This window comes from Genypterus blacodes, unplaced genomic scaffold (assembly GCF_046128005.1).
Source record: "Genypterus blacodes isolate CSIRO-AG114 ecotype Tasmania unplaced genomic scaffold, CSIRO-AGI_Gbla_v1 ptg000240l_1, whole genome shotgun sequence".
Lineage (NCBI taxonomy): Eukaryota > Metazoa > Chordata > Actinopteri > Ophidiiformes > Ophidiidae > Genypterus > Genypterus blacodes.
Window position 1 is genome coordinate 449,999 of NW_027467038.1, and position 21,788 is coordinate 471,786.

The following is a 21,788-nucleotide window of genomic DNA, read 5'->3' on the forward strand; positions in this document are numbered from 1 at the left end:
CGCTCTGCTGCCCCTTCATGAACGCCTTCGTCCTGATGATGAGTTACAGGTCCACGAGCTGGAGAAGTCCAAGCGTACACTGGAGCAACAGGTGGAGGAGATGAGAACTCAGCTGGAGGAGCTGGAGGATGAGCTGCAGGCCACAGAGGACGCCAAGCTGCGTCTGGAGGTCAACATGCAGGCCATGAGGGCCCAGTTTGACCGAGACCTGCAGGCCAGAGACGAGCAGGGAGAGGAGAAGAAGAGGGCCTTGGTCAAGCAGGTACACCATGGCTTCAATTCATTATTGTAAATGTTGTAAATGTAAACAGTCTTTGTCATATAATGGCGTCTGTGTCTCTGTATGCACACACACACACACACACACCCACACACATCAGGTGCGTGAGATGGAGGCTGAGCTGGAGGATGAGAGGAAGCAGAAGGCTCTGGCTGTGGCTGCTAAGAAGAAGCTGGAGATGGACCTGAATGAGCTCGAGGGACAGATCGAAGCTGCCAACAAGGGACGAGAGGAAGCCATCAAGCAGCTGAGGAAACTCCAGGTACACACTCACACACACACGCACACACACAGTCTGTTGCCTGTTTGAAGACACAACCAACACATCTTTGTTTAGCTTGGACATTCACACACCCGGTGTTTCTCCCTCTGTAGGCGCAGACGAAGGATTACCAGCGGGAGCTGGAGGAGGCCCGAGCCTCCAGGGACGAGATCTTCACCCAGTCCAAGGAGAACGAGAAGAAGCTCAAGAGCCTAGAAGCTGAAATCTTGCAGCTGCAGGAGGTGAATGATGACTGATCACTTCTTTATGTATCCATGGTTTGGCTCGTCATGTGACAGCAACACATGATAACCAATACTTTGATGAAATCTTGCTTAAAATGGTTCTATCCCTAATATTAAAATGTGTGTGTGTGTGTGTGTGTGTGTGTGTGTGTGTGTGTGTTAGGACCACGCGGCCTCAGAAAGAGCTCGCCGACATGCAGAACAAGAGAGGGACGAGCTGGCTGATGAGATCGCCAACAGTGCCTCTGGAAAGTCAGTGTCTGCTTGTTTATATGTATTTATATTGAGAGTTGACGCAATTGTGCGTTTTGTCAAGTTTGTGATGAATTTTACCATCAGGTGAAGCAAAGCAGCCAGGGTTTTAGGGGAAAAGTTGTGTGTTTCTGTGGAGCTTTACGGAGTCAGGATTGGTGCAAGGCAGAGATATTTGAGTGTGTGTGTGTGTGTGTGTGTGTGTGTGTGTGTGTCAGGTCGTCCTTGCTGGATGAGAAGAGGAGGCTGGAGGCTCGCATCGCCCAGCTGGAGGAGGAGCTGGAGGAGGAGCAGGGCAACATGGAGCTGCTGAACGATCGCTTCAGAAAGACGTCCATGCAGGTAGGCTGGAAACACACACACACTTTACATAACAGCATGCTTTTACAACGCAAGGTTAACGCTGGTTACCAAGGTTACCCGTGTAAAAGCTAGTGTGTGAAGGTGAGGCTTAGTTATATAAGAAGAGATGAGAGAAAACAAGATACTGATTTATATTCAGTCTGGATTGGAAAGTAGCTGCAGAGATGTTAAACACACACACACACACACACACACACACACACACACACACACACACACACACACACACACACACACACACAAAAGACCAGCACTGTTAATGAGCATCACTCTGTCGGCCTTGACACAAAATGAAAACTCAAACAAAACAAAGTAACTCAGCCGCATCACATTTGGAATTTATTTCAGAATTTCTGATCAACGAGTCAAACCACTTTGCTCCATTCGTCATCACCAGGATGTCCATGAGATCAGTGTTCTGTTTTCTCTCACGCCGTCTTCCTCCACCTGCAGCTCTTCCTCACCGGCCTCTTCATAACTCTACTGTACTTTTATCCTAAGTGCTTTACAGTGAAACTCCATCTTGTGTCTCCTTCTTTCCTCTTCTCTCTCTCTTTCTCTGACTCCCTTTCTTCAACCCTCCTCACCTTATTTCCCTTTTTCTTCCTCTTCCCTCCTGTTTTCTCTCTCTCTCTCTCTCTCTCTCTCTCTCTCTCTCTCTCTCTCTCTCTCTCTCTCTCTCTCTCTCTCTCTCTCTCTCTCTCTCTCTCTCTCTCTCTCTCTCTCTCCCGCCCCCTCTCTCTCTCTCTCAGGTTGACACTCTGAACACCGAGCTGGCTGGGGAACGAAGTGCAGCACAGAAGAGTGAGAACGCTCGGCAACAGCAGGAGCGGCAGAATAAGGTTTGTTATTGTCGCACACATAAAAACAACACATTTTGTAAATCAGTCATGTTTTGCTTTATATGCGTTTTGTATTCTGATGCAGGAGCTGAGATCCAAGCTGGCTGAACTAGAGGGCGCTGTGAAGTCCAAGTTTAAGGCCTCCATCACTGCACTGGAGGCAAAGACCCTGCAGCTGGAAGAGCAGCTGGAGCAGGAGGCCAAGTGAGTCACACACTCTGGTTGTTGTACAGATGTGCTGTTCCGATGACAGGCAGTCAGTTCAGTCTCAGGTCCTCTGGTTGAACTGCGTTGTGGTGTTGAATTTGTTTTAGGGAGAGAGCAGCAGCAAACAAGATCGTCCGCCGCACAGAAAAGAAACTAAAGGAGGTGATGATGCAGGTGGAGGATGAGCGTCGCCATGCCGACCAGTTCAAGGAGCAGGTAAGGAGGTTCCGCTCTTTCATCATCTCCTAACATTAGAGACGTTGTAAAGTGTCTTTGTCAGACTCAGACTCTGGTTGGTTTGCTCCTCTGGTCAGATGGAGAAAGCAAACTCTCGTCTGAAGCAGCTGAAGCGTCAGCTGGAGGAGGCGGAGGAAGAAGCCACCCGGGCCAACGCCTCACGCAGGAAGCTGCAGAGGGAACTGGACGACGCCACCGAGGCCAGCGAGGGCCTGACCCGAGAGGTCAACTCCCTCAAGAACCGGCTCAGGTACTCACAGGGCGCAGAATTGTGGCGACATCGTAAAATTGGAATCTAGGAACTCTGCTTTAATGAAATGTTTATTTTAGAAGTTTATCTACTTTGTCTGGTTAACTAAATGGCATTTATCAGAGGTTTCATGTTTGTTTTGTGTTTTGCTCTGATCAGGCGGGGCGGTCCGGTCAGCGGCTTCTCCTCCAGCCGCTCAGGCCGCCGCAACCTCAACCTGGACGGCGCCTCAGTCGACATGTCGGACGACGACGCCGACAGTCGCACCGGCGACTTCAATGAAACGCAAGTGTCCAACGCCGAGTAGACAGAAAGCCTCACCTCTCCCTCGCCACTACCTTCAATCCTACCCGTCCTCCACCGCATCATCCGCAGCCTGCGCCCAGTCTCCCTCAGAGATCCTCGGCGGCGGCGGCGGCGTCGTCTCTATTCCACTTCAAACCACTGGACAGGAAGCAGGGGAGGGAGGAGCGTCCTCTGGTGAAAGCGGGCAGTTTGCTGGCAGCATGAAAGACTTCAGGGAGAAACCACCACCGCCCCAACACACACACACAGTCTGAAAGGACAAACCTGCCTTACGCTGCTGCACGCTGGCACCTCTTTGGCCATGTATCATCTTCATCATCATCATCATATTCATCATGTAACAGCTCCTCTCAGTAGGTGTGAATTATCGGCTCAGCTTATTGAGAAATTATGCATAGATTCAAAGTGCTTTTATACGAGTGTGTCAACTGGAAACATGTATGTGAACTGGAAACATGTATGTGAACTGGAAACATGTATGTGAACTGGAACCATGTATGTATAAACGTCCTTCACTTGGTCGCCATTATTCTGTTCACAAAACCAAGTTGTGTAAAAGCCATCTCACACACTCACACACCCCCTCCCCCCCCCCCGCTGATCGACAGGCCCGACGGCCAAACTGACTGGAAAATCAAAAACCCGCTGACTCGGCTTCCGGCGGCTGCTTTCACGGCGTCGCTCTTCCTCCCCGTGTTGTTCGGCCCCCTTCGCTTACAGGAACAACTAACATCTCTGGACTTGCAGAAGAAGAAGACAAATGGAACAGGGGTGGTTATTACTGTGAAGAAGAAGAAATAAGCTGTTTTATTTTCTCTGCTTCATCTCAACGTGCAGAGCGGCCGGCTGGTTTCCTCCCAGGTCAAACCCGTTTTAGTTTTTCTGTCGTCCTGTGATGTGGAGCCACTCGAGATGTGCATGATGCAAAGGTCAAAGGTCAACGCATCACTAGAGCGTTGCTGGAAAATGCAGAGCTGCACGTGCACACACACACACACACACACACACAAACTGGAAACACACAGGAACGAGCTGCTACTCAAGAGTCCATGTTTCAATGTGACACTAAATGGTTACAGGTTAGTTTAAAAAAAATGTAGTTTGAGTTGCCATGGAGATGACGTTCTGACAGTCATCTCCAGTACGTTTGTGCCATAGTTTTACGAGTTGAAGCCCCTCCCCCCTCCCCCCCCTGCCCGACTCTTGGAGCTGCCCACAAATGGAAGAAGCACATGGTATGTGTATGTTTTAGGTTGTCTGTATTTGGACCACGATTGATGACAAATAAAAAGAGAAATTTGGAAAATGAAGTGATACTTTGAAGAAAAAAAGGTGGAAGTGTCACTCAACTAAAGTAATAATGTTGGGAGCACAAAGTGGTTTTATTTTGGGGAAGAAAGTCAACATATTAAATTTGTTTGAGAAAAAAAAACATTGAGGGGAAAAAGCTGTTAAACTAATAAAGTTGTAATATAGAAAAAGTCTCTGCAGGGACTGGATCCTCCTGAAAGTTCAGCTTTTCTTTCCTGGAAATATATTGACATTTTTCTCTAAATATTACAACTTTATTTTCAAAATGTTACTTCATTCTTGTAACATTTAGTCTTCATCATTTCTCCAGCAGAGGCCTCCTGCTTCTCTGCCTGGGCCCAAATCCTCTGATGAGTCTGTTTGTGTGAGCCTCTTCTTCACTCTCAATATGAAAATTAAACATTGCCATCCATTCTCAGACATTAACTCTAAACAGTGTGTTTCTTTATCAGTGCCTTAGACACTAAATAAGAACGTCAGTGGGCGACACAAGGATCTCACCTGTGGTAGAAACGCGAATCGTCATGAACCCCAAACAAGGCAAAAACAGGTACAAGTACACGGAAACGTACAATATGTAATCGTTTTTCTTTCTTTTGAATTTTTGCTGTGCTTCATATCATACCCAGTGTGTTTCTCTCATGTGCATAATAACCTCTAGCTTAGTGTTTGGGTCCACATCAGTATTATAATGATCTATACCAAGAAGCTCCCGAGCAGCAGCAGTTTTCCCTCAACCATTAACGGCACCGAGCCACGTTTCCTCCCGGTGCAGCGCCTTCAGCGTCCTGGTGCTGCTCTGCGTTTGGGGAAAATGCTCTGTGCGTCCTTTCATTTGGTTGAAAGCTTTAACTTCTACACCTAGTTAACTCCTTTTTCTCTTATTATTATCTGATTGGCTGTTGACAACCAGGCATTCAACTGCAAATACTCCACCATCGTACTTCTTGTATACCTGTATTTCTAGACGGTAATTTGTTTTTTTTTGTAAAAGGAAAATAAAGCATATTCATTGTAGCTGTGATGATGTTTTGGTTTTGTTTGAGGCTTCTCTGATTCATTTATCAATCCTATTCCCTCGTTCTTTTCTTCACCTCCACTTTCTGTTTTCTATTCCCCCGTTCTTTTTCTTCACCTCCATTTTCTCAGTTTTCTATTCTCTCGTTCTTTTTCTTCACCTCCATTTTCTCAGTTTTCTATTCTCTCGTTCTTTTTCTTCACCTCCATTTTCTCAGTTTTCTATTCTCTCGTTCTTTTTCTTCACCTCCATTTTCTCAGTTTTCTATTCTCTCGTTCTTTTTCTTCACCTCCATTTTCTCAGGTTTCTATTCTCTCGTTCTTTTACTTCACCTCCATTTTCTCAGTGTTGTATTCTCTTGTTCTGGATTAACATCAAGGCAAAATTATCCTGATCGCCAGAAAAGCGCTGAAAACCCTGCTTCCATTTCCACATCCTATCTTTGTGAATAGACTCATTGCATAGACGAGCTCAGCGCTCCCACAAATACAGCCTCATTGTGAGTTGTATTTTGTTTGCACTTTATATTTGTTTTGTTGCCAGTCCTATCATTTTATTGCATCATATTTATCCCCCCCACACCTTGAAGGCCAGTCCGTGAAAATATTGTCTTCCATGAAACCGGCGTGAGAGGAAGGGGCTTGACTTCATCCACAAGGCAGCTAGGATGAAAAAGTGGCCAGAAATCTTCAACATCAACCAAGAATATTAGAAGGCAAATACATTTTAAAGGGAACTAATGTTGGATTAGTTTGGCCTTTGTGCTAACGGTGAATGTGACGGTGCTTAAAGAGACAGAAAACAGTCATACTGAAAACCACCTGTTTTAATTTTCATCGACACACAAAAATAATCTACAAAACCCAAATTAAGTAACCAGTTACCATGAAATGTAATTCTCCATTGTTATCCCACCCCTCCCCAAACAAAGCACAACTTTTTAAGATGTCACCCACTGCTCCACTCACACACACAACTTCACGATGACATCCTGAAGGAACGCCTGTTGACACCCTGGTGGAGTTTACACACTCGCCCACGCTGACCAACGCAACCCCATCTAAGTTAGCTACAGAACAATCTTTGGCGCCGCTCTCTCTCGGTGCGGCTGGTCAGCGCAAATGCACGGGGGGGAAGGGAGAGGGGGAAGTCAGGAAGAACGGTTTTTCGTTTTTGAACAGAGGTATTCGTCAGAGGGAAGGTGTTTCTAAAGCGGGAAATTAAAAAGAGTCTTGGGTGACATCTTCACACACTCACAGCTCCGGAAAACGCACGCACGCACGCAATCATACGCGCACACACACACACAGACACACGGTTGAGTAGAGGTTGAAAGCCAAGCGACGACTTGCACTTTTGCATTGAGCGTTACGGTCCTGCATAGTTTTTTTTTTTTTTTCAAACTTTTTCAATAGAAACTAAGGCGTGGTGTTATATATTGAGTTGGTTCGAGTTCATACGCAGAGAAAGTAAATACAAATATTAACTCTAGAAACACAAACAAAAATTCAAGTAGGCTACAATCGTGACGTTTCTCCCTCTCCGGCGTTCCGACTCGCTCGCGCCCCCAGAGGACGCAAGAGTCGCATCTTTTCACAATTCAAGTCTTTTTTCCAGAAAATGTCCAGTGTGACGTCGAGCAAGAGAGGGGAAACTCACACTCATTCACACAGAACCACCTGGAGAGAATCTGACAGTGTATTGTGTTTTCGGTACACACACACACGCGCGCGCACACACACACTAACATACAGACACGCACACACACTAACATACGCGCACACACTCACCTGCTCTCGCTCACACAAACGCCTTAAACATATTTTGTCCCTGTGTAACTTACAAATAATTTATCAATATTAATTTAAGCTACTACTTAACAGTCATTTGTGGGAGCAGAGGCGACCGAAAATAAAAAATTCTACGGACACGATGATTCCCACATCGGAGACAAAGAGACAGAAAAATAAAAACTTTCCTTATTTAATATTTTTCTTATCTATTTTTTTCTTTTTTCTGTACTGCGAGAACAAAAGAGTCCCATCGTTCCACTTAAGCTTAAATACAAATTATATTACGTAGCGTACTCTACTTCCTGCTCTCCGCTGTACCGCCACTGAGCTCACACACTCATTCCACAGTGATCAAGGTCGGTCATATGTAAACATGTTGACAAAATAAAATAAAATAAAATAAAAAAAATAAGCAGAACAAAAAGTTAAAAGTGTTTCGTCATTCACTCCGTCTTCTTTTTCATACCCGGTAAATAGAAAATACACTTAAATTAATTTATCCTTGCCACTGTAGCGCCGTCACACCGTTTCTCTCTCGTAGGTCCGTTGAGGAGCGGCGAAGCCACGCCCCCTCATACCGCCAAGCCTTGTCAAGTCCGTCAAAGTGAAGATTCCTATTGGTGGATGTGTCCAGGAGGCCGAGGTCGTCGCCGCGGCCGTCTCCTTCTCCGCCTCCTGCGCAGTTATTGGTCAGTGGGGTTTCCTCTTGGCGTCTCCTCCCTGGCTTTGGTTCGTATCTGATTGGACGGAGCAGAGACGTTAAGGGAGACGGAGGTGAAGACGAATGAAGAGGGAAAAAGAAACTGCAGCAACAATTCCCTCGTTATGTTTTGTTGTAAACATTCTAATCAGAGTCGAGCGCCTTCACATGCAGGTGCATGTGTGTGCCCTCCCTACACACACACACACACACACACACACACACACACACACACACACACAGCCTATCAGGAGACACTTAGAGGACGGTGGAATCTTCTGATCTCCCCCTTTAATGGCAGTTCAGACGGGTAAAGGAGCGCTGGCTGATCTGCTGGGCCGGGCTCAGTGTGTGTGTGTGTGTGTGTGTGTGTGTGTGTGTGTGTGTGTGTGTGTGTGTGTTTTGCTGTATTCAGACGGTTCTTTGTCCTGCCAGTCATGAAGGATCAAAGTGAACTAGACTGTGAGCTTTGCCTTTATGTTCCTGCTAAAAATAAAAGTGAGAGCTTAAAGCCAAACACACAAGGGAAACTGCAGCAGAGACTCAAACTCTCCACACACACACGCTTGTTAACATGTTGATTTACATGACGAACAGCTGCCAAATCACACACACACACACACACACACACACACACTTCTGTTTCACTCATTTCTCAAGACTGCCTCGGAACGAACCATCTGTACATCAAACAACCCCCACTGTGTGTGCCGAGCGGTGCCCAGGGAGCGCTGGAGATAAAGGCAACACCACCATATGACTGAATAATTCAGCTTAGCAACATGGAGCTACAGAGGAGGAGACGCAGGCACGGCCACCGGGAAATGCACCGGAGCAAGCAGAAGAGGGCAGAGCAATGGACAGCAGAGGACGACGGGTCGACTCCGCACAGACAGATGGAGGGGGAGGGGGAGGAGGAGGAGGAGGAGGAGGAGGAGGAGGAGGAATGCAGATTACCTGAGAAAGCAAGCTGCAAGTGAGGAGGTAGGGCAGCCTGCGACCCTGACTGGAGACTTTTATACAGATCTGAGGAGAGAGGAGGGAAGCAGGGACACATGAGACCATGAAGGAGGTATGGAGGAACACAAAAGAGAGGAGAGATTGAGGGGCGGCGAGGAGGGATGGGTGCAAAGATGGAGGGAATAAAGGAGGGAGAGAGGGAGAGAGAGAGAAAGAGAGAAAGAAAGAGCGAGAGAGAGAGAAATATGAATACACACACACACGTAAATTTATATCAGCTGACTGAAACAGCTGTGAACATGAACTGAAGCTTCCACCTGAACCAGTTAGTCATGTGATATAATGACATCATCATACACATCAAAAAGCTGTCTCTCCCTAAAGTTCAGTCAGCAGCAAAATGATCCTGATGGTGGCGCTGTATGTTCAATCTACTACATCCTCTGTATGAAACACACACTGCTGTAAAACCCTTTCTAATCCTGATTTCCTCCTTCGCCTCCTTCCCTCCTCCTCACTCACCCATTAAGTCGCTTTGTGCTAGCGTGTATCCTGAGTTGGCGCCCGGGGCCGAGCCCATGCCGGCGGCCCCCGGCACTCCGGCGGGGCTGAAGTTGAGCAACGGCGGGAACTGGAAGGGCAGCGAGACGGGCACCAGCCCCCCCAACATCCCAAAGCCCAGGGGCAGAGCAGAGGGGCCGCCCAGGAGAGAGGCGGCGGACACGCCTGCTGCCTGCTGGAGAGACGAGAGCGCCGTCAAAAAGGGAGAACGGCAAAAAATGATTCTGAGGTGAAATCCTGTTACACACATTTGAACACTGCTCTCGTTGCCGTGCTCACTCACCTGAGAGAGGTGTGATGTTGTGGAGGGCTTGGTCAGAGATCCTGAAGCCACCCAACCATTTCCTGCTTTCGAGCTCTGGCCGGCCACGCCCACCGCCCTCTGCCTCTGAACGTGATTGGCTGAGACCGAACCGGGTGAAGCTTTGTCCAGGTGGCCGCCGACCGACGATATGACCCCCATGATGTTGTTGCTAGCGGCGGACTGAGACTTCTGGCTCCCGGTGAAGCTGCAGCCCGCCTGGTTCTGTTTGACCTGACCCCCCGCCGACACGCCGAAGGGGGAGCGGAAGGTTTTGGGGGTTTTGGGGGAGTACTGGTGCTGTTGGTGCTGCTGCTGCTGGCTGGGGAGCATCTGGTGGGAGAGAGGGTGTGAGGGGGAGGAGGAGGGGGAGGGAGAGGAGGAGGAGGAGGGCGGCGGGGTGGGGGCGGGGGGCCGAGGGGTGAGCTTGATGATGGGAGAGGAGTTGCTGCTGTGGGAGGACTTGGTGATGGTGGCCTGCATGGGAGTGATGAAGTTGGGCTGGTGGTGGTGGTGAACCTGGTGGGACTTCGGCTGGGAGGAATGTGAGGCGTGGGAGGCCGGGGAGGGGGAGGAGACCACCGGGGAGGGGGGGCAGAAGGACTGGAGGCCGGGGTGGGAGGCGGAGTTGCAGCGGGGCAGGGAGGACGGGGAGGAGACGGGGGCCATGCTGCCGTTGCTGCTGACGCCGCTGGTTTTGGCGCTGCCCTTAGCCAGTCCATGGGGGGTCCCCAGAGTCCCCAGAGTCCCCAGGGGGCCGGCAAAGCTCTTCTGGTGGGGGGGCAGTAGAGGAGAAGCCGTGGGAGGAGGCCGCTGTTTGGGAGGTGACGGAGCGGGGTGTGAGTGCAGCTTCCCACTCGCTACCATCACCGAGGTCGGTCTGTGAGTGGGTGATACCATGGTAACGTGTCTCTGAATCTGGTGTTGGCCCAGAGCGCCAGATCCACTGATTAGGCTGTAGGAGCCATCTGCAGTCCTGGAGGCTAGAGACAGGCCCGCTGCCTGCTTGCGTGGCAAGGAGGAGGCGACGGCGTGAGAGAGAGAAGAGGAGGTAGAGGAGGAGGAAGGTAGCGTTGTTGGCAAGTTCCCAGACGACACGGCTGCCAGGGGTGCGGTCTCCATCTTAGACAGGGAATGTTGCTGCGTCGTGGAAGCGACTGAGGCAGAGAGCTGCGAGGCTGCGGGGTAGTGAGGGGTGACGGGAGGAGGCGAGGAGGCGGGGATCTGTAGGGGCGGGGGGGACAGCGGGCTGTCGGAGGGACCCAGGCCCTTGGTGGCGCTGCTGAGCAGAGCCAGGGCGTGAGAGATGGAGTCCAGAGAGGGGGCCGTCAGATCCTCGTCCAGAGAGTCCGACAGACAGATGGGCTCCGAGGGCGCCGAGGAGGAGAGCTGACGGTTGGCGGGCAGAGACGGGACGGAGGTCATGGTGAGAGGAGGCTTCTGGATCCACAGGCTCTCCTTCAGAACAGGAGAGACAAAGGTCAGGTCAAAGGTTTAAAGTCACCGATACCAAAGCTTTAGACGAGATACAAACTAAAGATAAACACCATGAAACCTCCATCAGAATGTAAACACGCAGGTCTAAACTAGTCTTCATGCTGTTTGGTAAACGAGCCGCAGCTCCAGTATCAAAGTAAAAAAGGCCGGGCGGGTTACAGCGAGTACACGGCCGAGTCGATAAGCTGTTTCCTTATCTTATCCACGAGGAGCGAGAACAGAGGAGCAGCACTCACCTTGGCTTTGGCCTTGGGCCCGGGAACCATTCTCCTCTTCACTCTGGATGGAAAAGAAGACAGAAAAGGTTTAGCCTCAGTGTGGACAGATCAGTCACAGCCTCGGAGAAGAGGCTGAGGAAGAGAGAGAGAAAACAAGCTGACTTTAATACAAAGTTAACACTTACATGTTTCCAGTGAGATGACTGTGGACGGCAAGACTCTCCTTAAACAGAATCCTGACCAGAGGAAACAGAACAATGAGAAAACTGCCTGGTGTTTAGGGCAAATACACACAAACACTTGGCTTTGAGTAACAAACGTCTATCTGCTGTGATAAGTAATAAGATAAAACACAACAACACTCAAACAACAGGCAGCTCCTTCTGCAATTTGGAAGGTTAAAGGTCACAGCAACGGACATCAATGTTAGTTACTTTAGTTACTACTTATTTGTTGTCATTAAAGGGTTTTAGCAGCAGTGTTGTGGTTCAAAAACAAACAAACAACAAAACCCCCACAACCAAGTCCATTATTTACACCTTTGACAAATTTTAGCCACAGCTCGGTCCACAGCTGCTGTATGGAGAAGTTACATAACCACACACACACACCTGGCCTGCATCCAGCCCTTGGGCCACAGTGGTTTGACCTCGTTCTCCAGAAAGCCCTTGAGGTAGTCCTCCACAGATAGAGAGCACTGGTTCTCCATCTCGTAGCAGCTCAGCTTCACTCGCACCAGGCCGCACAGCAGGTTCCTGCACAAACACAACGTCAACACAACATCAACACAACACAATCCTGCCACATTAGATCTAGGATGGAAGTAGGGTGAAGGTCAAACTAGATGAAGAAGCATGGACTCCACTGACTGAAGCCTGCAGCCCCAGTTGATTACCTGAGCTTGTCATCCCAGGCAAACTTTTTCCGCGGGCCCATCACCCTTTTCCCCGGCTTCTCCTCGTCCTCCTCCTCCGAGCCGTTCTTATCGCCCTCCTCCGACTGCTGCCTGAAGGACACAGACAATCAGTATTATAAACACACACACTGATAAAAAGGGCAGAGGCAGAAAACAGGGAGAACTATTTATTTATTTACATTCTAAAAGACAATTGGGCAATTCTCAGTGTTCTTACTTGGCAGCCTTGGCCATGCAGTCCATGTTATACCGGGATATCTGCTCGGGCATCACACTACACACCGCCAGCTTCAGCTTCAACAGCGGCGTGCGCAGTCGGTCATCCTGAGAGAGAAAGAGAGAGAGAGGGGGAGAGAGAGAGAGAGGGGGGTGACGGAAGCAATAGAGTGGGACAGAAAAAAGGGCAGAGAGGAAGAGGAAGGGGGAAAAGTGAAACAAAACGGGATGAGAAGGAGGATTGGGGAGTGAGAGGAAGAGAGAGAGAGGAGTTCATCTTGCTGTACTTTGTCAACAATGCTTCTCTAATGGTCCATGACTGAAGGCATTTGGAAAGCTGTTTTTAGTGGCGGTCCTCCTGCAGTCGCCCGCCCACACTGAGCGCTCAGCACATTAGCGTGTGAGACGCTGAGGGTAACCGGGGATTAGAGGAGGAAACACTAATACCAGACGACATCATCAGTTTAGACTGAAGGACCTGAACGATGAAGCTCAACGGCACAGAGACGAAGCTGCAGAGAAACCAGGGGAGCTCTGAGGGAAGAACATGGACCTGCAGTGTGTGGAGGATGATCAGCTCTTACTTTAACATGTGTGTATAACGTGTGTGTGTGTGTGCATGATTGAACAAGGAGGGCCACCGAACCTCAATCTCCTCAAGGAGTTAATAATGTTTGCCACAGGGGAGACAGAAATCATCAACCATCTTATAATCTCTTGTGTATCTACAGACTCCAGTGAGGTATCAATAAAATAAACAGTACATTTTCAATATGAAGTCCACTTTACCACCTTATATGAGCTTTAACCCCTTCTGGACCCCTGGCATTAGCATGGGGACACGTTACTCTCATCACAAGGTCACATGTTAATGATGTCACTGTGACCTGAATGCTATCAACGCTTTCATACGTACACTTATCTGTAGAGGAGCTGCGACGCGCCGCAAATGGGGATCCGCGGCTGGAGCGCGGACGGCAACGGCCGAGGTATAAACTTCGCCGGTTATTTTATAAATGGATGAGGAGTCTTCGTGCGGCGAGGAGGAGGAATGGCCTTGAATAGAGCGATGGCCCCCCTGCTGAGATCCAATCGCAGGTCGCAGGTCACCAACCAAGATAGAAGGGGCAAGGAGGGCCCGTGTTACTCATACACACACATGTGAGAAGACATTTCATTCTCTGTGATGACCTTTTATAGTTTGGTGACCGTAGAGAAAGCTTTCTTCCTCCTCCTCTTCTCCACACACACACACACACACACACACACACACACACACACACACACACACACACACACACACACACACACACACACACACACACACACACACACACACACACACACACACACACACACACACACACACACACACACACACACACACACACACACACACACACACACACACACACACACACACACACACAGCTCACCTGGATGTTGAGGCTGAGTTTCTTGAGGCGTTTGAGGAGGGCTTCTTTGTTGCACGGCACAAACGCCTCCATGTGGGCGTAGATGTCTGAACGCACCTCCGGAGGTTGCTCCTGGACCTGCAGCTCAATACTGAGGAGGAGGAGGAGGAGGAGGAGGAGGAGGGAGAGAGTCAAGACATGTTGCGTAAGACAGCAGGGGTATGATGGAGTGAATGAGGATAGAAGCAAAGGGGAGAGGAAGAGGAGTGTGACGGCAGGAGGGGGAGAGAGGACTTTGGGCGGAGGAGATGCGGGAGGAGAGGAGGTGAAAGAATGAGTAGGAGAAAAAGAGAGAGAGAGCTTAAGCGGAGAAGAGTAAGAACAGGAGTGTGAAATGGAAATCAGAGGCACGACGTCGACACAACACACGAGATGATGCACGGCTGAAGAGCGGCACGAGGGCCAGAGAGGGGAGAAGTGAAGGAGCGGGAGAGGAGAGGGGAAGGCGAGCAGACGGTGATTTAAAAGCTGTCCTACTCACTCCAGGAGAATGTTATTCATGTCCAGGGTGAAGAATTTCTTCCTGCCCTCCTGATCAAACTGCCGCGAGGCCTGTGGGAGAACAGGTTGAGTCAGCACAGCAGCACTTCCCCATACGGTGCAAACACACATAGATATCTGCGGTGCTCTACCCCGGAGGACTGACACCAAGCCGTCTCCTGTTCTAAATCTAAAGCTTAAGAGAGTTTGTTGGTATCCAAGCTGTCTGCATGCATCGTCTCTGCATGCATCATCTGCCTCCTCCTCATTCTGATCTTTGTCTCCTCCTCAGTATTTCATTTGGAAGACAATAATCTTATGCAGCACGTTCATGTGTGAGTGACACTCTAATCAAATAGAAGATAATAATTACTTCCTCAAGGGCAACCCTCTTTTTATTATTATTATATAAGAAAACCCTCAAGCTAAAGTTCTGTTTGGAGCTGTGGTTATCCACTGCTTTCAACGATGCTATTATCATCCAACTGTCCTCCTAAGCAATAACAATAAACTGCTAATTCTTCAGCTGAGTGGCGTTCCTGTTAAACCTCAGTAAAGAGGCCTCACAGCTAACAGCAGCCACCAGCAACCAGGCAGCAACGACTCACCGCCCGCAGGTCCTCGATGCGTTTAATCAGAGGAGCAGGCAGTCCATCAGGCAGTGGGGGTGGAGAGAAGAGTCCACTGGATGACCCCAGCCCTCGCCCTTGCCCACCGCCGCCGCCACCGCCACCTCCTCCTCCTGTTGCTTTATTTGCTGGGACACCAACTCCCAGAATGCCATTCTCCCTGGCTGACACCATTACTTGCTGTTGGTCAGAGTCCAACAAGGTGAAGTCCAGATCGCCCAGCAGATCCTGCAGCTCCTTCTCATTGGCCGAGCCCAGGAGCGTCATCACGGCTGGGTCGGCGGTCAGGTCGGCCAGGGAGACGTCGGCGTTGGCCGCGGTGCCTGGCAGGAGGGTGGAGTTGGAAGCGAGCAGGTGGTTTGTCGAGGCAACCGAGTGGGGCTTGTTAGCCGCACCTCCTGCAAGACCAGGAAGAGCTACGTTGGGGTTCTTCTTCCTCATGTCCTCCTTCTCCCGGGTGAAGCGGCGCAGCATGGCCGCCAGGTACAGCGAGTCCTTCATCAGCTTTTTCCTCTTCTTCTTCTCGGGCCGGTGGAGGCTTAGGGGCGACACTCTGTTTGGAAAAAAAACACACAGCAGCGTTTTAGTTGCACCAATGGCTTTTAGAGGGTTAATGTCAGTTTTACTACAATCAACTGTCAAATGAAGCCTCAGAGACATGAAGAAGGAAGGGAAAGACTCCAAGCACACTCAAATAATCGCTTTTTTTGCTCTGTTGATAAGAGATCTCAGGTGAGTCGTGCACTGAACTACACAGGTCAAGCAAATCCTCCATCTGGATTCAGGGCTGTGCATTTCCTGCCCTTCACACGGTGACAAAGACGTTCTCATGGCCTTGCAGAGGCCAGCTGGTCGACGGAGGTGAAAGATGAGGCAGGAATGAAACTAGGAATATGTGACATTCACCCACACACACTGAGGCATCAACACGCCTCAAGAAACGACTTAGAAGTGTGAGGCACAGCGGGGATTTAAAAGGATTAACCTGCCGTTTGCTCCAAAACATCCGACACACACCCATACAGTGTGTATCATCCGCTTCATAACGACACAATGGCAAAAAGCTGCTGCTATTTTTGGAAGTTTCTTTAGAACGGCAGCACGTTGGCGTGATCAGCCTATCTGAGCGCGGATAATGGAGCCTTTGAAGAAGGTGGTTGAGTCGCCGCGGTGCCCGAGAGCGAGGCGCAGTCAGCACCTCTGCTTCATGATAGATGTATGAGGGGATACGGATACACACACACACACACACACACACACACACACACACACACAAGAAGAGCAATATAATGTAGAGCAGGAGCGCGGTGTATTATTCAAAGAGTAAAGAGCGGACAGAAGCGTCCTCGCATCTTCACAGCAGCTCATAAATCGCTGGCCGTACAAAAGGTCAACTTTTCAAGAACAACAAGAGAGAGGAAGGAGTCCATTTACCCGCTGGTGTCTGTGCATTTTCTGACATTTTAAAAAGGCTTAATGGCGATGAGTCATTTCATGAAGTGGAGATGGAGGAGAGCGATGTCAGAGTGATGTGTGTTCTAACGGAGGTGTCAGGAGTTCTAACGCTCGTCCAGCTCCTCCTGAGCCATGCAGACGTCTCTGAAGGTTCATCTCACTCGTCCACGTAAAAGGCCATCTGCTAAAGTTTAAGTGCAATTTATGCCTGCTCATCTGAAAGGCTTCTCCAGGTCTTAACAGTGCCGGTGTTTAATCCCACCTGGCAGCTGTGAGCATCGGAGTGTTTGTTTCTTAGACAGAGAAAACAGATAGTTCCCTAAACCGACTGTGGCCGTCCCCCCTGGCTCGGGCCTCTGGGTGATGTGGACAGGGTCGAGTCGGTTGCTCACCAACGTCCCCATGCTCACAGAGGGATAGAAACGTCCCGGGGATGGGCGTGTCTGCCAGGTGAGAGTCAAGCCAGTGTCTTTCCCCACACAGATTAGAACTGAAGAAGCCCTTCTGATGAATGCCGATTGAACATAAATCTCCTCAATTGATGTGAACCCACAAATCCCTTGCATCATCTCTTCCACTAAATGTTGTACTTTTGACACACAAGCTGATACAGGCTATTGTAAGAGGTTTCTCCATGTATCTCACCCTTGTTTTGGTACTTTGTTCTTCCTTGGGTTCTTCTCTTCCAGATTGTTTGCTTCCTTCTTTTTCCTCCTCTTAATCACCTGCTCTCTGTCATCCTTCAGCTTCTGAAACAAGCACACAGACACGTCTTCATTACAATAACCAGCTCACACTTCAGACTGAGTGACTATACATCTGTCCTCCCCCTCCCCACCATAGTTCTAAGCTTCTTTGATATATTTAAGGGTGTTGGTCCTTTAAGGGAATGTGGCCGATCCTGTTCTACGTAAAAACAATACAAACTTTTACTTGGAACGTGTGGATCAGGACCAACCAGCAACATTTACCTTCTATAGCCCCAATATAGACGTACATTTCTATATTTTTCCAGACTTAAACTGGAGTAACTCTGGATAGTCATCATTTCATCCTGATCCTTTACGTCCTTGTCTCACCTTGTCTTCCTCTCCTTCAGAGTCCGAGGTGGCTCTGAACTGCAGCGTGCCGGTGTTGATGTAGAACCCCCCCAGCTTGGTGGTGAGTGAGGCAGGGACCAGCTCGTCATACTGAGGAAACAACAACAAGAGTTTTGTCTGACAGCATCATAACAAAGTTTTAACGTTACTGCTGAAATTCGATTTGGTATTTTTGTTGTCTTGTTTTTCACAGCGGCCCTCTTTTCTTATCAATGACAATGAATGAGTTGTGTCGTGTAAATGAACAAATCAATAAACGGAATCGCCGTGTCTGTAAGCTTGAGATGAGAAATGTTTCAGCGTATTAAAACTGAAAAATGGGTCAGACAGACACCAAACCACCGTCAATTTGTGAGTGCAGAGTGCGATCAAAACAAATATCATCATGTATTGGCAAAGAATCCATCCAGGTAAAAGCCTTAGTGCAGCTTTTACACTCCCACAGGTCGTGATTTCCTCTGAATACTGAGTAACAAACTCTGTCAAACTAAAGCAATGACATATCCCAGTGTGGACACAAGGACAGTGCAGGTCTACATCATGAGTCATGGAGCTGATTTTAGACTCCTGCCTCTTAAGACAGCGTAAGAAAGGAAAATAAACCTATATTTAGAGGAACCATCAATTGTTTTGAAACATCGAGACAGGGAATAAATATTTAACCACTGTGAAATAACGTCCACTCCGATGCAACAAGACACGCGAACAGCAGCGGAGGAATGCGATGAGCACAGCAAAGAAATCAGCAGATAGCGGGGGGAGAGGAAAATGTGCTGAGACACGTTTGACAGAAACAACAGACATGTTGCAAAATAAATAATGTCATATTAATGAAGTGTGGGATACTCACAGCTTCTGAGTTGTCAATAAAGGGGTCTGTCTCATCATAGCCAAATCCTATATCGATTAAATCCTGCATTCTGTCCTTCTTTTTCTTCCCTGTGTTCCCCTAAAAAACACAATCCCAGAACAGAGATGTTCTTTTAAGCATCTTTCAAACCCCCAAAAAACCCTTTGAAACTTCAAACTGAATCTTACTTTACTCCGAGCGCCTGTTGTTTTGGGGTTATTTAGGTCATGTCAAGAATGCAAAAACATAAGCAATGAGGGGAACAAAGAAAAGACTAAAAAAGCAACTACAACAATGCGGTAGAATAGTCCTTTTTAACAAAGCACCTCAACCACAGTGCTCGACTCCCACTACCTCTTGATCTCCATCAAACAATTGCATTTTTTAAAAAGCCATAAAAAGAACTCACATATTTATTTTCAAACTTTTTGGCCAGGGCCTCGACCTGCAGCCGCTCTCTCTCATCATCGTTGAAAGGGTCTTTGGGATCAAGAACGATAACTGAAGCCGGAGGATTTTTCTTTACCTGGAAAGAAAATGGCAACAACGATCAGTTTATAAAAGGAGAACATCTGCTTTAAACTGTATTTTAGAGAAGCAACAGGGTGCCGAGTACCTGATCAAAACACACTAAAACATCTAAACATCATAACGGCCACAACGGTGAAAATCCTTGCTGAAATGCAGCTGAGCGACTTCACAAAAACACAAAATATATCCAACGTGGAGCTGTGAAATCCTTAAAATCCTTTTCAAACTTAAGACAAAAATAACAATAAATGATAATAACTGCATTATAAAAGCTGCACAGAGGCAAAATGGAGCGAGGGAGCCGCTTGATCTCTGGGCTCTGACATTTGCCTCGCTCCCATGCTACATCCTGGTACTTCCATCAGGAATGCTCTCTCATCTATCTATCACCCGCAGCCAGAGGGCCAAACTGCTTGTGGCATTTCCAAGTGCTGTAATGGCTGTGTGACTGTTGCTGGGTAAGTCACAGTAAACAGGACACGCGAAGCAGCAAGCAACTGGGCTCGGCTCGATCGTAACATGTGCAAAGCAGGAGGTCCAACGTTAAAAAAAGAAAGCTCGCGGTTTATTGGAGCCGCTGAAGTTGGAAACAGAGTGGAGGCTGAATGAGTGAAAACCACTAACTGCTGCCGTCTTTGTGTGCGCTGCCACTAATGGTCACTTTCGACCGCGCTAGCCCATGAAAGGACAAGGTACACTTCCCCCATAGTGAGCGATGACAGGTCCTCCCAACACGAACACTTGAAATTAACTCCAACCCCACGTCTCCCCCCCCGGCCTGACGGTACTGACACTCCGGGATCCTACCTGGAGGTTTTGTACGAGTTCGCCGTAATTAAACTCGACGGAGGAGCGGTCGTCGGGCTCGGACAGGGGCAGGTTCAGCCGCACCGTCGCCTTCCTCTCGGCTCCAGCCTCGTCCTTGTCACCGGCTTTACCGAAGCGGCCGTTGCTGGCAGCACCTTCTGCCCCGCTCGCTGCCGCCTCGACCTCCCCGGCTCTACCGAAGTTGAAGTCGGCCTCATCCTCCAGCCGGCGTTTCCTAGACTCCGCGGCTGCTCCAGCTGCAAAGGCCGAGAGGGTGACAAACTGCACTTTTCTCGGTTCGGCCATTTGGATGAGCTGCCTGCCTGAACCTCGCTCAGGACAGACAGCGACAGCGAACAGAGAGCTACTTCGCGAAACTACTCCAAATTGGTGGATTGAAGAAGGTTTCGCGAAGCTGCGACGGCTGGTCGGTGCCTAGACAGATGTTAAGGCCTCCTCCGCACCATACGAAATGAACTCCAGGGGATGCGACGGTCGGGGAAAAGTTGTTTTTTCAGTAGCTACTTGCATCCTCAATTTGCTATGGGACCGAGACATTCACAGGAGCCATCTTGGGTTTCGGGAGTAAATAAAATATCAGAGAGAGAGAGGGGTCGCTGCGCATGCGCGTACGGACTAAACGGGAGCAGCGTGACACAGTAGTCTTGAGTCTTGCGTGGACGCTTCGCTCTTTCTGAACTGATCTTTTTGGGAATTTAGTTCACCTCAATTTACCGATTATTCACTCTATTTAGTTTAACTATCAGTTAGTCTACGCAGTACACATCAGAGAGGGCCAATAGTCCCTAGAGATTCCCTTAACACTAATATACTTATTTATAATACCTATGATATGTGATGCGTATTGTATGTGATGCAATATGGTCCTGGTGTTCTGCTTGGCCCATGTAATAAACGTTTTTCAATATCTTGAGGATTGAGTAAATGACATCATAGTGTTCCTTGGCAACTATTGGTGCTGCCGGTTAACGACATCAAATGCCTGTAAAACATATACAGTTGCTGCCTTTTGGCAAAAAAAAAGTACATGTCCTGGAACCACGTCTAATTTGTATCTGTGTTTCCCAAAGGGCTATCTAGCAAACTAGCCCCACCAAACAGGCGTGGTAAATCTTGTTTATGAACAAGGCTATAAGAATAAAAACAAAGATAAGTTGATGTTTGGACCATAAACTATACCTCATGATACTGTGTGTCTAGGCCAGAGTCAAGTAGTTTTCCCCTCAACACAAAGAAGGGATGTCTCTTATCATTAACAATTATATTTGTTTGATCACAGAAAATCACATAGTATGTCCACTTGAATCTTTTAGAGCAGCATAGGCGACAGTTTAAAGGGGCTGCTCCTCCTTTTTAGGAAAATGTTACAGAAGAAATCTGAACGTTTTTAGTAAGGAACGGACTCAAAAGGGTCGATTCGCTGAAAAGACTGGGCACTTCTCCCTCTACGACACAGGGGCGTCAGTGCGTCCAATCAGCGCGTGCCCCGATCCTAGCCCCGCCCCCGCCACAACAGGCGATAAAAACAAGACTATCAGATGGTCCTATTCTTCTGACCTTTAAGGCTCAGCTGTGAAAGGAAGGACAGGCGTGAGAGGCGCCGTGCACGGTGCCATTATCCAGGCATCGTTTAGCATTATCACCTCGGTTTTAGCGTGGAGACAGCAGTTTACACCTGATGCCATTCTTTCTTACCCCCCGTCTA

General features: G+C 48.7%; 2 protein-coding genes across 9 annotated transcripts in view; one reads left to right on the forward strand and one right to left on the reverse strand.

Annotated features, from left to right (window-relative positions):
• The window catches only part of LOC143016709 (myosin-10), a 39,044-nt gene extending 33,497 nt beyond the window's left edge, over positions 1 to 5,547 (forward strand). Inside the window, exons 34-43 of the mRNA XM_076171169.1 lie at positions 50 to 262; positions 381 to 542; positions 656 to 784; positions 951 to 1,039; positions 1,258 to 1,381; positions 2,155 to 2,244; positions 2,330 to 2,448; positions 2,559 to 2,667; positions 2,766 to 2,938; positions 3,098 to 5,547. Of these exons, the coding sequence (XP_076027284.1) occupies positions 50 to 262; positions 381 to 542; positions 656 to 784; positions 951 to 1,039; positions 1,258 to 1,381; positions 2,155 to 2,244; positions 2,330 to 2,448; positions 2,559 to 2,667; positions 2,766 to 2,938; positions 3,098 to 3,245 (1,356 nt within the window). The 3' untranslated portion in view covers positions 3,246 to 5,547. The remainder of the gene's footprint in view (positions 1 to 49; positions 263 to 380; positions 543 to 655; positions 785 to 950; positions 1,040 to 1,257; positions 1,382 to 2,154; positions 2,245 to 2,329; positions 2,449 to 2,558; positions 2,668 to 2,765; positions 2,939 to 3,097) is intronic.
• Positions 5,548 to 7,196: 1,649 nt separating this feature from the next.
• ubn2a (ubinuclein 2a) lies at positions 7,197 to 20,681 on the reverse strand. Of its 8 annotated transcripts, none has more exons than XM_076171120.1 (18): positions 20,063 to 20,681; positions 19,134 to 19,250; positions 18,725 to 18,823; positions 17,854 to 17,964; positions 17,420 to 17,520; positions 15,299 to 15,872; positions 14,692 to 14,762; positions 14,172 to 14,301; positions 13,652 to 13,816; positions 12,737 to 12,843; positions 12,499 to 12,609; positions 12,215 to 12,358; positions 11,789 to 11,839; positions 11,622 to 11,664; positions 9,871 to 11,346; positions 9,549 to 9,762; positions 9,024 to 9,092; positions 7,197 to 8,103 (listed from the first exon to the last, which is right to left on the reverse strand). In XM_076171120.1, the coding sequence occupies exons 1-18, from the start codon at positions 20,366 to 20,368 to the stop codon at positions 8,057 to 8,059; spliced, it is 3,936 nt and encodes a 1,311-aa protein (XP_076027235.1). In that variant the 5' UTR covers positions 20,369 to 20,681; the 3' UTR covers positions 7,197 to 8,056. The 8 variants fall into 8 exon arrangements, with proteins under 8 accessions (XP_076027235.1, XP_076027233.1, XP_076027234.1 ...); XM_076171118.1 differs by having other exon boundaries at positions 13,652 to 13,813; positions 17,420 to 17,523; positions 20,063 to 20,680; XM_076171119.1 differs by having other exon boundaries at positions 9,549 to 9,759; positions 17,420 to 17,523; positions 20,063 to 20,680.
• Positions 20,682 to 21,788: the final 1,107 nt, after the last annotated feature.

What these genes read in the sequence shown, in the direction of transcription:
- ubn2a (XM_076171117.1), bottom strand. Translation starts at nt 20,368, where the DNA reads ATGGCCGAACCGAGAAAAGTGCAGTTTGTCACCCTCTCGGCCTTTGCA. An exon ending in CTGAAGGAGAGGAAGACAAG is followed by an intron (nt 17,524 to 17,853) that starts GTGAGACAAGGA and finishes TGCTTGTTTCAG; the next exon opens with AAGCTGAAGGATGACAGAGA. An exon ending in GCCTGGGATGACAAGCTCAG is followed by an intron (nt 12,359 to 12,498) that starts GTAATCAACTGG and finishes GTGTTTGTGCAG; the next exon opens with GAACCTGCTGTGCGGCCTGG.